The 12,962-nt window shown below is 40.3% G+C and overlaps 2 protein-coding genes across 2 annotated transcripts; one reads left to right on the forward strand and one right to left on the reverse strand.

Annotated features, from left to right (window-relative positions):
• Positions 1–7,994: 7,994 nt before the first annotated feature.
• On the reverse strand, positions 7,995–8,674 carry LOC127763850 (protein RESPONSE TO LOW SULFUR 3-like). Its single transcript, XM_052288649.1, has one exon. It carries the CDS (start codon positions 8,566–8,568, stop codon positions 8,260–8,262), a length of 309 nt encoding a protein of 102 aa, XP_052144609.1. The 5' UTR covers positions 8,569–8,674; the 3' UTR covers positions 7,995–8,259.
• A 1,563-nt stretch (positions 8,675–10,237) lies between these two features.
• On the forward strand, positions 10,238–12,863 carry LOC127764448 (uncharacterized). The gene is made up of 7 exons (XM_052289331.1): positions 10,238–10,419; positions 10,521–10,699; positions 10,795–10,847; positions 11,187–11,301; positions 11,584–11,706; positions 12,069–12,240; positions 12,331–12,863. The coding sequence occupies exons 1-7, from the start codon at positions 10,324–10,326 to the stop codon at positions 12,514–12,516; spliced, it is 924 nt and encodes a 307-aa protein (XP_052145291.1). The 5' UTR covers positions 10,238–10,323; the 3' UTR covers positions 12,517–12,863.
• Positions 12,864–12,962: the final 99 nt, after the last annotated feature.

Here is a 12,962-nt window from a genome sequence, read left to right on the forward strand (position 1 = left end):
CATCAACCAGCTCCATCACAGGAGCCCACCATGTTTTTGATCTGCCACACAAATCACTCAAAGATCAAAGTACCCTGCATCCTCCCCAGTATTCCAATCCAGCTGATCTGTGTGTGATCTTGTACACTGGTACTATCCCCCAGAATAATTCAACTGTAAACCACACAGTTGGCACATGAAATAGTAGATGCGAAATCGACGGCTTGCCGATCCCAATACCATGTGACAATAACATATTCTTCTTTATGTTTGGACAAAAGAAAAACACTATATATGTAGTACTGCTCAACCATGTTAGTATCATCATACAGTGATGGAACTAGAATAGTTTACCACCTCCATGTTTGATCATGGTACAGGTACGGAGCTAAAATATTTTACTGCCACCATGTTAGAACATGATTAGAAACAAAATACTACAGTATATATTGTACAACCACCACACCAACTTGACCTTATTGCATGCACTAAATACTGGAATTTTATCAGGCTCTGCTCATCCATTCAAATCTATCTCCGGGGTGGTGGTCAGATATTTATATTCTTCGACAGCTTTTCAGAACATGTTCTCCTGAAGGCTGTCACTGGCTTTTAGCAGAATATTCTAACCACTAAAAATTTACACCTCACTGATCAGGGCATCCAGCTCAAAATGTAGGGAATCCACTTTTCATGGAACAAGTTCAAATGTCCAGCTAGTGCCAATCGGCTACTTTGTCTCTTCCTTATCTATCTCTGATGGAAAAAGAATCTTGATCTCGCAGCATATATTCCCACAACAGATTACAGGTTTTCTTTTTTTTTTCCTTTTTATAAACAAAAGGAACCCAATTCCAACTTTGGTTATGAGTCACCGAATGTGATATGCGTCAAATCATAGGAACGGTGAATGCGATGCTTCTTGGAGACTTTGAATATTTGTACAGTGAGAAAAGTGTCTTGCCTGTGAAAATGATATGATTGATAAAAAGAAGTCCAGCATCTTACCAAAATTATGGATGAATTATGCATAAATAGCACTCTGCACTGTTACTAGAAATCCTGAAGCAATACTTGAAACCAGGAATTTTTACTTCCATAACTTCCATTTTAAGCAGTATAAAGAGGAGCATGCGACTTGTTAGACAACAAATAAAGCTGAATAGAAACCATTGTTAGTTTATGGTGAAAGCTGGATCTATCAAGATACCCACAAAACTAGACCAATCAATGGCCTGACATTTGAACTAAGACTAGGTCTTGTTTGATTTATCAATGATTTGTACTGTGTTTACTATTTCAGGCAGCGCAGCCAGCATCAATCCAGAGGAAAAGCACATCCCTACAAATAGATACATATGCAAATATACTAGTACTAGCATGGATGCAAAACCGTTGAGCATCAAAGAAGCCCATTGGTTCAAAGTTGTACACTGTGCAGGAATTTAAAATTATCTCCAGAACAAGATTAATGCATTTTGGCCCGGCAAAACAGATCGATGCTTTTTTTTCAAAAGGAAAGCCAGCTGCTTTTTGATGTAGTAAATCTATCTTCCCGCCATTGAATCAATCCATGAATTAAATACTTCGACAGGCCATTAAAGAAAAGAGTTAAACCTGTAAACTTAAGAAAGTAAGTTTGAAAGTTTACCTCAAAACAATTTACAATTACAACATAAATTGAATTAGTCATTTTCATAACATCGATAAACTAGAGACAAGTAGTTTTATTGCACTATTAATTAAATTACTCAGCTATATAGCACAATAATTCACTTACCTAGGTCAGTAGATAAACTAGATAAGTCCCAAAGTTGTCTGAAACACTAAGTCTTTTTTCGCATCACTAATTATCTCCGGTCTATTAGCTTTATCCTCGGAATTAGATCTTAAAATACGAGAAAGGCAAACTTGCAACTAGTAACCTGTTTGTTTGACCATGGCTAAGGTCTATATTAGCGATAAGCATATGCCTCTGTTAGGCCAAAAGGGCATGTAGAAACTTGTAGCCACACACAGCCTCTAACAAATAGCATGCATTTAGAATCAAAGTTCTTAATTTCCACAACTGAACAGAGCAAGGGCAAGGCCACACCTTATTGGTGGCACTACCAGAATTAGCATATGCCTTGAAGACCACTATGCAGACTACAGCAGATGTGCTAAATTAAGCATATACAGGATTCAGCATGAACTCATGGTCACAGATCATTATACCAAAATGAATTCACCATAATTTCAACCTTCATCTTAATTAGCAACCCTGATAGACCCGTACTAGCAGTGGTAGATTCAGATTAATAACATCCATATCAATAAATGATACCCACAGTTCAATCAAAGCATAGATCGCAAATAAACCTCATCTACCCATGAACGAAAATGAGATTCAGATCTTTTTCCCGCTAATTCTAGGTGGCCTCCCCTGAAACCATACTCCTGATACTGATACGAGTACCAAACTCAGGATAGCCACCAAAAATTAGGGGAAATTCCAACTTGATAACGCCGACACGAATCATAGATCGAATAAGTAATCGAGAATTAGGCACCAGATCTAGATCTGAAAAAAAATAAATCTAATCCAAACGCGTACGCCCCCCACCTACGAACACGAACACGAGGAGGATCAGCAATTCGATCCGATTCATCGCTAACCCCGTCCCGATACCGACCCAGAAACGAAGGAGAGACAATAAAAACAACCAAGCAGCGCAGCATCGGCGGCGGATCGGCGTAAGGAGGGCGCTACGCCGGCTCCGATTCACTTGGTGCAAGGCGGGATCCGGCCCCGGCAGCGGCGGCGGCGGGTCCCGATCTGCACCAAGCGAGCCCGAGGCGGCGGCGCCATGAGACGAGACGAGACGCGCGGTGTCTCTCTCGATAGGGAGGGAGACGAGGTGGTGGAGGAGACGTGGCTGCTACGGCGACCGCGTCTTCCTCGCGGTGGCGGTGGAGGTGGAGATGAGGAGGAGATGGGGATTTTATAGCAGGGGGGGAAGGGAGGGAGCGTGGTTAGGGATTGATGCGTGAGGGAGGGAGGCGATGAGGAGGTGGGCCCCCACTAGAAAAAAAGAGGACGTGTTTAGTTCCTTCGCATTTTTTTTAAAAACATACTAACACATTTAAAATATTAAACGTAGACTAATAACAAAATAAATTACAGATTCTGTCAATAAACTGTGAGAAAAATTTATTAAGCCTAATTAATATGTTATTAGCAAATGTTTACTATAGCATTACATTGTCAAATCATAGCACAATTAGGCTCAAAAGATTCGTCTCGCAATTTATATGCAAACTGTGCAACTGGTTTTTTTCGTCCACATTTAATGCTCTATGTATGTGTTCAAATATTTGATGTGACATTTTTGGCTAAAAATTTTTTTGGATCTAAGGGTGTGTTTAGTTCATGCCAAAATTGAAAATTTAGTTGAAATTGGAACGATGTGACGGAAAAGTTAGAAGTTTATGTGTAGGAAAGTTTTGAGTGATGGAAAAGTTGAAAATTTGAAGAAAAAGTTGAAAAATAAACCAGGCCTAAACGCACCACTCTGTGTTGTGTGCGCCCGTGGTGGCAGCGCCTTTTCTACCGCACCGTCTTGTTGTGGTAGAATACTGGTTTTTAGCTCTTACTCTATCAAGTTTAATAAATACTAGTGGAGTATAAAATAAATTGAATTTTCAAATTCTTAGAAACATTATTAGGGTTTTATCGGTTTTCTTACATCAAACTAGGGAATAAGACCACAACACCCTGTCACCCTTCCTCGCTCCTTCACTCTTTGCCTCATCATCACCATAGTGATTTTTTTTGTCGGTGTTCTTTCCTCTCGGTGTTCTTTCCTCTCTCTTTTTTTTCTTACTTTTCCAAGGCTTTGTACTTTCTCCCACACTCCCGTTTCGTTTCAAAATATATACATGATGATGTGTATCTTGATAGTACGAATTCCTATTATTTAGACTTGTAGCATTAGGGTATATCTTATCTAGTATTATGTGGTTGTATTTTAGGATGAAAAAACAAATTTTGCTTCAAGTCTTTTCAATTACTTATTTTATCTTTTTATATTTTATTTATATATATTTGTTTTACAATTGTCAGGTACTCCCTCCGTTTCAGGTCCCCATCGTTTAGCTTATTTCCTAATAAGCGAAATGAATTTGTAGGTAAAACTTTTATAAATGTGTTCTTGTGATTTAAAAGCCAATGTTGTAAAAGAAACCACGTTAAAAATATCTCAAAATTAAGTTTAAAAATTCAAATTTTGGCTTTTTTTTTTTGCTGATTAGGTCATTCGATGGGAGCCTAATGTGAATGTGGGAAATATTAGAATGACTTATATTGTAAAACGGAGGAAGTAGTAAAGAAGAAGAAGAAGATCTAACATAGGTCCGTCAGTAGGATGTTGTTCATTACTCGAATAAGGTGATGGTGATGTGTCCATGAGAAGATATGCTCGAATAAAAATGGGCTAACGGCGTCATAGCAAAGAATATTGGAATGGTCGTATGGCGATTGTCATAATCACATCAGTTAGGGCTCCTTTTAAACACATATGGAAAAAAAAGAATAATTATAAAAAAATGGAAAAAGGATGTCAGGCCATACGAAATCATGCATGAATTGAAAACACACATGAATTTATCCTATTGGTGGTCCGGATGTTCCAGAAGAAATCCACATCAATTTTAGAGAAAAAAATATCATTGAAGTAAAGTTAAGGGGAGAGGGAGATGGAGAGATGTTGTCTTGAAATTCTCTAAGTTAAAAAGGAGTATAAGGTTTGAACTCAGTCTCAAAATTCTCAAAAAAAATGAAGGAATGGAAGGATTTTTTTTCAAGTAAATCCAAGTAGGAAATAATCCTATAGAATTTGAATCCTTTAAATAACCTATAAAAATCCCTCGTTTCAAAGGAGCCCTTAAGTTTAGTGAGAAACGATGGAGGCACTCTGCTAGTTTTCTAGCCGTCCTCATATCTGGTGAAAACCTTGTGGCGACTGGTCTTGCTCTTCTATGCTGAGATGTTGGAGCTTGCTTAAATTGGAGTATGTATCATGGAGTAATTCATATGATCGAAGTACGAGCTGTTCGATAGAACAATCTTGCTATGCTAGTGAAATGTGACCCGGGTAGCTATTTCTAATTATCCCATCCTTTATGAGTGTGTTTTGGTTAGAATTTAGTCCTGACCTCAGCTAGGATAGCTGCGCAAGTTTGATTACTTTTTAAAACCGTCAAATTAGGTAATTTGAACTTTGAAGAAAGAGGAAGACTACAGTGATTGATGCCAAAGGGCGAGGCAACATGGAGTAGTACACAATTGGGTGAGATTGCCAGTGATTTTCAACTTATACTAGGAAAGAAACTGATAATGTTTAAGGCTCATTTACACATACAACATAAGAATTCTATAGGAATTTCACATGAATTAGTTGAATTTCTAAGAAAACCCTCCAAAACTCCTTTGATGTAAAGAAGGCCTTGTACTTTTTAAGTACATCAGCAAGCCCATACCATTTACATCAGCAAGCCCTTACCGTTTGTTCCTTTGAAGTCTATTATTGTGTCTGGCCTAACTTGAAAAGGATTTTTGTACTGCAAAGTATGATTTTGAAGGCTAATAGGACTTCTAGTTCTAGAAGCCGAATAGGACTCGCATGCCAATGAAATGTCTAGTGGCAAATTCCTCTGTTTTATAGCGAGTAGTCTAGCGTCGAATTCTGAACCAACAATCCTCTAGTAGTTAGTACTACCTTAAAATAATTCCTCGGCATGAAATTCATCCAAAAAAACAAATATCCCTATTTTTTCACTCTATTCGAAGAATCATCGTGTCGTTAAAAAAAAGTAGGACGTGTTCAAGAAAAGTCAAAAACCCAAAATGTTTATGGAAGAAAAAGAGAAAACCAAAAGAAAGTATTCTAGATTTGGTGCATGGAAAAATCATACTAGTAATCTAGATGCAGGGAATAGCATTGTGTTTGTGGAGAGAAATGTTTGTGAGGTAGAAGGGGCAGCATTGAGGAGAATCTTGTTCACATGGGAGATACAGGAATTCCTTGTGGGCACCTCACCTTGAGAGATTGGACCAAAGAATAAAGATGGAGAGGAAAGTGGGATGCTTACGCCTACCAGCCCTTGCTTTCTGCCATCTGTGGACTCATCTGCCTCTCTCACATGAATGGAGCAAAAGAAAATGTCATAGATTACACATGGTTTCCTTTGGTTTGGTCTTTGGACACATGTAACCTAAATATTTTATTTTCAGAAAAAATAAGTGAGCACTTTTGATTCTTTGTGTGATTCGTGGCAATAATTTCTTGCATGTATTGTAAGCTTGGACGTGTTCGCCGCCACCGCAAACAGGGAACATCTCCTTTTTTTTTAATTCATTCTTTTTTATTATTAGAGTTGTATTGCAAAAAATAGATGCCGAGAATATGTTTTTCCTCTAATGATTTTTTTTCAAAAAAGTGGATGTTTCATTTCATTAGTAAGTACTTTTGTAGATAATAAATACTACGTGTGTCAAAAAAAAAGTTTTTACTTTTATATATGAATCTAAACAAATGTATGTTCATAATCGTATCTAAAGGTAAACTTCAATCCTGTTTCTAAAATTCGAACCAAATTAGTGTAAGTGCTAACTACTAAAAGTATTAGATGGCACTTGAAAATACTGGTGGTATAATTCTATGTGATGAAGGGTTAACTTCACTTCATACGTATATGTCCACTTTCTTTTGCTTTGCCCTCAATTTTCCATGTGAGTTTCTTTTTTTTTTAAGAAAAAAGGTGCAGTCCAGCTTAGATGGATCGATCTACAGAACAGTGTGCATGTGATTGTAGTTGAGTCCCTCTTTCATACATGTGAGTGATTTTATTATCTGATGAAAAAAAATCATGTGAGTATGACTACCTTTGTATCGAGTAATTTAAGCATAAAAACGGCCGTTCTAATCACAAAAGGGCAAACCAGAAAAAAAGTGCCATGGCTAGACATTTCGGATAGCCCATATTCTGGCCCTTCCTGAGAATGCTTGGAGAGGCAGAGAAAGCAACAGCTAAACAGGCCTGAAACTTTATTGGGCCAATAACATCCCCAAGGTCCATGTTCTGCCGCGAATTCTAGCCCATGCAGGATAAGAAAATACTATCCCCTCTTGTCAATAATATTTGACTGTGTACATTTTCCAATTTCTACTTTTTTTTATTTTTCAGATGCATGCTTTCTGAACAGCTAAACACTGTGTTTTTCCTTTAAACAAATTATATAAGAAAATTGTTTTAAAAAATTATATTAATCTATTTTTAAGTTTCTTTAGCCAATACTCAATTAATCATATATTAATCCATTGTTTTGTTTTGAGTGTCGGGAGGAAATTTTGCTAGCACATCCTAACGAACACAGCCATGTTTAAAGCACTGTACTCACAACATCAAATATTATATTTTCTCGGTTCTATTAAGATATATAACTACTTGTATCTTGCCAATGGTACGTGATGTCCAACTACAGAGGCTGTAGAGTGCAGACTAGTAGATCACTTGAGGCGATAGAGAAGAACTACTTCAAATCATCAGTCGAATATGAAAATGGATTAGTATTTGTGCAAAGCACAAAAGCAAACCATGATTTTGAGTAGAATAAACAACATGTAAGTAAAGGCATTCCAAAAAAATGACTAGGATGGTGTCCATAGCATTAAATAAGTTGCCACCTAGAATAAAAAATGATGTGACAAGTGAATAAACGAGGAAAGAGAAGGAAACCATGTCTTGCATGAGACATGGTTTCTATACAACATCCAAGATATCATGTGAGATAAAGTAGCATTAAATTAAAGTATGGAATAGCGGTGTTTGCATTGGAAGAGTGGTGTCTAGTACTAGTTTTTTAATGATGTAGAGTTTATGAAAACCATGTTTATTGTTATGGGTTGGGACTGCCCTAATGAAACAACATGTAAGTAATGAATCACCTCAACTAGTACCAATCTCCCCAAAAAAAATCAAAAGTCAAACACACATATAATTAGGTGAACAGCGATGTTACAAATTCGATCAAGGATTACAGCGCACTAGACAGGAGTAATCCAAAATCCACCTCAATTCTACACAGATCTCTCTCTCTCTCTCTCTTTTCAAAAGGATAAATTCTACACAGATCTTCTTAATTACTGCTCTAAACTACAAGCGACATTTCAATGTCTCCGCAAGAGAAAATCATTAACACCAAGAATCAAGCAACAATCTAGCTAGCTTGTTCTCTTCTCATGGCGATGGGGATGAGACGAGCAGTCTGGCGGCGGCGAGCTCGCGGGCGAGGTCGTGGACGCGGCACTGGTACTCCCGCGCGAGCTCCACCGCCTCCACCTCCGCCTCGCCCAGCTGCACGCACAGCCGCTCCTCGGCCTCCTCCGCCGTCTCCGCGCGCCGCCGCGCCGCCGCCACCTCCGCCCGCAGCGCCGCCACCTCCCTCTCCAGCTCCGCGTTCCGCCGCCGCAGCTCCTCCGCCTCATCCTTCGCCCCTCCCTTCTTCCCTCCGGCGGCGGCGATTCCGACGAACATTGCCGGCGCCATGGGCAGCTTAGCTAGCTTAGCTCGAGCTGGCAAGATCGAATTCGCGCCGCAGCTAATCAAATCAAATCAAAGCTTGTTCTTCGATTGGTTGATCTCGAAGAGGGGAGGCGGTCCGTGGTCGTATTTAAGGACGGGTTCAGGGACGGGAAGGCGTCCAGGTTCAATGAACCTGGGGGTGTGAGGACGGGAGAGGCGACGCATCAGCAGTGGCCCCACCACCCATCGTGTCCTGCTGGTGACTTGGGAGGTGAAGAAACTGTGAAGACACGGATGGGGTGAGGTCACGGTGATCGTGTGGACGACGTGGAATTTTTTTTTTCTTCTCTGGGGATTTGAATGGTTTGGAGCTTTGGACTCGGCAACTCGCCGGTGCTTTGCTTCCAAGCAATTCAAAAACAGCGACAAGCAGTGGTGGGTTCACAAAGCAGACGAAAACCGGTCGGTTTTCGCGGTTTTTCAACATAGCTCAAAATTAATTTTAGATTGGAATTTCGAAGGCAAAACGGTAAATTTGGTCGAAATTTAGTCAAAATTTATCGAAAACCGGTTGAAATTTATCGAAAACCATGATACTGATGGGGCTCGAAATTTAGTGGTCAAGCGGTAATGTAAACCCTATAAGGCACAACCGCACAAGGAAAATGAAGGGAAGTACGATTGTATCTGGATGGAAGCCAATGTTGAAAGTTCGGAGTAATTTTCAATCGTAGGGAAAAACGATATCTGAACGTTTATATATTTCGGAATGGAAGAGTAATAGGGGTAGACTTTATCTTATGAGGAAAGAAAATTATTGGTAAAGAAAAAAAGCTGTAAGACCTATTCGGTTTAGAAGAAACTTATTCCGTGAATGAACGCTTTTCTCGACATCAGGATCATTGATGCTAATCTTTCTACATCTCGACTCCTAGGGAAGCGAGGGTATTGGTGGTAGCATTGGTGGCACTGAGACATTAGACCTCGACGCCTTCTAAATAAATTTGTTTAGGGGTCAATTTATAAAATAAGTTTTTTTTAAAAAAAACTAAATGTAAAAAATAACTAGTAAGAATATATGTCCACACCAAGGACCGTATTTTTTCACCTGATCCAAAGACATTTGTTTTTTCTTTAAACCAAAACTAAATGTTTCAAACTTGCAGTTAAAGTGGTGTTAAAACTAAAATGAATTTCACAAAACTACGTATACTTAAATCAAACTATCGCAAAACCACAAATTTAAGGACGTGTATCACAACACTATATATTTAGCATCAAACTTTTCACAAAACTACATATTCAATGTATCGTATCACAAAAATAAAGATTTAGTTATGAAGTTATTAAAGAACTATAGAATTTAGAGTTTATATCCATAGCACTATTATGTATATAAGCTGTAGTTTTGAGATAAAATTGTTGTTAAATTTGTAGTTTTGTGATAGGACACCTTACATCTATAGTTTCGTGACAAATTTGGCACTAAATCTGCACTTTTTTATATGCAACCTTATAAACATGTATTTTTTATCGATGTAGTTTTGTGAAATTTACTATTAAAATAACAAGAACCAAAACAAGACCCATGTACGGCCCAACTTGTGCCCCCGGCCTGCATTCTTTCTCCATTCGTAGCGTAGGCCGTGACGGCGTGTCGTCCGCGTGTGCGCGCGATATCTCTTCCAACTTCCAAAGGCGCACGCCGTGCCACGGCGAGCCACTCGCTCCGCCCACCACCACCACCCGCCGCCGCCGCCGCAAGGCTCGCCGGCGATCATGCTCTCCCTCCTCCTCCCGCCCGCGCGGCCGCGCGCCACCGTCTCCCCCGACGTCACCGCCTCGGCGCCGCGCCGCCCGGCCGTCATCCTCCCAGTTGCGCGCGCGCCCTCTTCATCTCTTCTCTCCCTTCCCGTTCCCGCTCGTGGGTTCGTGTTTCTTCCATCCGTGACGAGGCGCGTGTCGTAGTGGCGCAGGGGCTCGGGAACAACACGGCGGACTACGCGCGGCTCGCGGCGGCGCTGCGGGACGACCACGGGGTGCCGGCCGTCGCCGTCGCGCGGGTGTCGAGGCCCGACTGGCTCCGCAACGCCGCCGGCCTCGTCGACCCCAGCTACTGGCGATGCAACCTCCGCCCGCGCCCCGTGCTTGACTGGTAAACGCGCACTCAGGCTTCTCTGCGTGTAGATTTATGCTTTGAGGCATTTCATCGAACACCTTGCCTACTTGCTTGTTTGCTTGCTATTTCAGGTACCTGAAAAGAGTCGATGAAGCTGTATCTGAGGCGAGAGAACTATCTCCTAGTATGTCTCCCACAGGCTTATTACTCGATGCATTGGTGATTTACTGTCTACTGATTAGTGCCCCAAGAACTGATGCATTGATGAACTGTTTCTACTCAATTAAATTGCCATGGCCCATGAGAAGGAGCATAATAGTGGGGTTTACCATCTAGAGTTCGGTTGCTAGGGACTAATTTTGCTGTTTATATTTTGTTTCAAATTGCCCCCTTTGCTTTCTTGGAGAAGAAAATATCCCCTTTGGCTATGTTGCTCGAAGAATCATCATGTTGAAAATAATGGAATAAAAATATAAATCTTCAAAATGATAACATTCATCATAAATCTGTTTGCAACTTGCAGATGAAGGCATATCATTGATAGGGCATTCAGCTGGGGGCTGGCTGGCGCGTGTGTACATGGAAGAATTTGATGCTTCAGACATAAGTTTACTGCTCACACTTGGCACTCCTCACTTGTATGGTTTCCTACCTGATTGTTTGACACTTAATTAATACCTGATTAATTCTTGTTACAGTTTGACAATTCTTGTAGTAAACATCTAGTACTCTTATGGTCTTACCTTATAGATGTGAAATTATGTTGTATTAATACACAGAACTTGTTGCTGTACTTGTGTGTTACTCCTTATCCCATAAGCTTGCTGCTATCACTTCATAATAACATTTTGAATATCAAAAGCAGGTTAGAATATCCAAATCATACGTTTCTTTGATGTGATCTTCTTTCTTTTCCTTAGACCACCTCCAAAAGGTACTCCTGGGGTAATTGACCAAACTAGAGGACTACTGACCTATGTTGAGAAGAATTGTGCCCCAGCAGTTTACACTCCAGAACTAAAATATGTGTGCATTGCTGGAAGGTAAATTTCTTCAAGCTTGGGTTTCAGGTTCTGTTTAGTTGCTTCCGTATGTACCTTTACAGTCTTTACTATAGAAGTTTTTTGAGTTTTGCATTTCATTTTATCTCCTAGACCAATCAATACTACTGATACATTTCATTATGGATGTGTGGCAACACAAGTAGGGTAATGCCGCAGATATTGCTCATACTTCACTGCTAGCTGGCTAAAATTCTGCCTGAAGTTTAGTATTAACATATTTTTGGCTATTTTGATTAAACAATTGTTCTAAATAAACTAATGAACTGGGTATTAGCGACCAGCAAAATCAGTACCTGATAACAAAAAAAGAAAAATCATACCGTGTCAGTTTGTCTCCACAGGTACATTCAAGGTGCTCCTTTAACTGGGAACACCATCGCTACTACAGATGATATTCTCGCTGTGGATACTCCATCAGATGTAGCTGAAGCAGTCATGGTCAGTACCAACGACAAATCTACTCAATCAGGCCCAACCTTGAGAGCCCGCTTCATTGGACAAGGCTACAAGCAGGTACTACCAACACTTACCAACTGTGAAACATTCCTCCTTCCTCTGCTTTCTGAATGTGAGCATGAAAACAACACCCAAATTCTCAACCAGGTCTGTGGCCGTGCTGATGTGTGGGGAGACGGCGTCGTTCCCGAGGTGTCGGCGCATCTAGAAGGCGCACTGAACATAAGCTTCGACGGTGTGTACCACTCTCCTGTAGGTTCTGACGATGAGCAGAGGCCGTGGTATGGTTCACCGGCAATCCTCAAGCAGTGGGTACATCATCTCCTCAGTTGAACAGTTGATGGCTTTGATGCAGAGAAGCTGACGATCTGAAAGTTTGTAGACAGAAATGTATTGCATGCCGCCAGGTGAGGGTTAGGCCAGGGGAAAACTACACATTTTTCAGTGAATTAGAGGGTAGCCAATGCCATTCTATACACAACAGTACAACACACATGCGATTTTTCTTCTCCCAAAGAATTTGTAACAGTATAAACATTGCTCAATGTGCAGAGGTAATTCATCACATACATGATTGCAGGTTGTAATAGCTACACATACAGTATGATCTATAACAAACTTCATTCCAAAGAGGAATACCAACTCAGATCATTGAGAATGAATATTCACGTCTCAACCTAGCTGGCTCTTTGTTCCAAAACCTGTACATGCAAATAACCATCCAGTTTTCCTTTTGAGGATCAAATGGCCATTGAATTCTGAAGAAAGCAATACCACGA

The sequence above is a fragment of the Oryza glaberrima genome, chromosome 2, assembly GCF_000147395.1.
Source record: "Oryza glaberrima chromosome 2, OglaRS2, whole genome shotgun sequence".
In the NCBI taxonomy this organism is placed as follows: domain Eukaryota; kingdom Viridiplantae; phylum Streptophyta; class Magnoliopsida; order Poales; family Poaceae; genus Oryza; species Oryza glaberrima.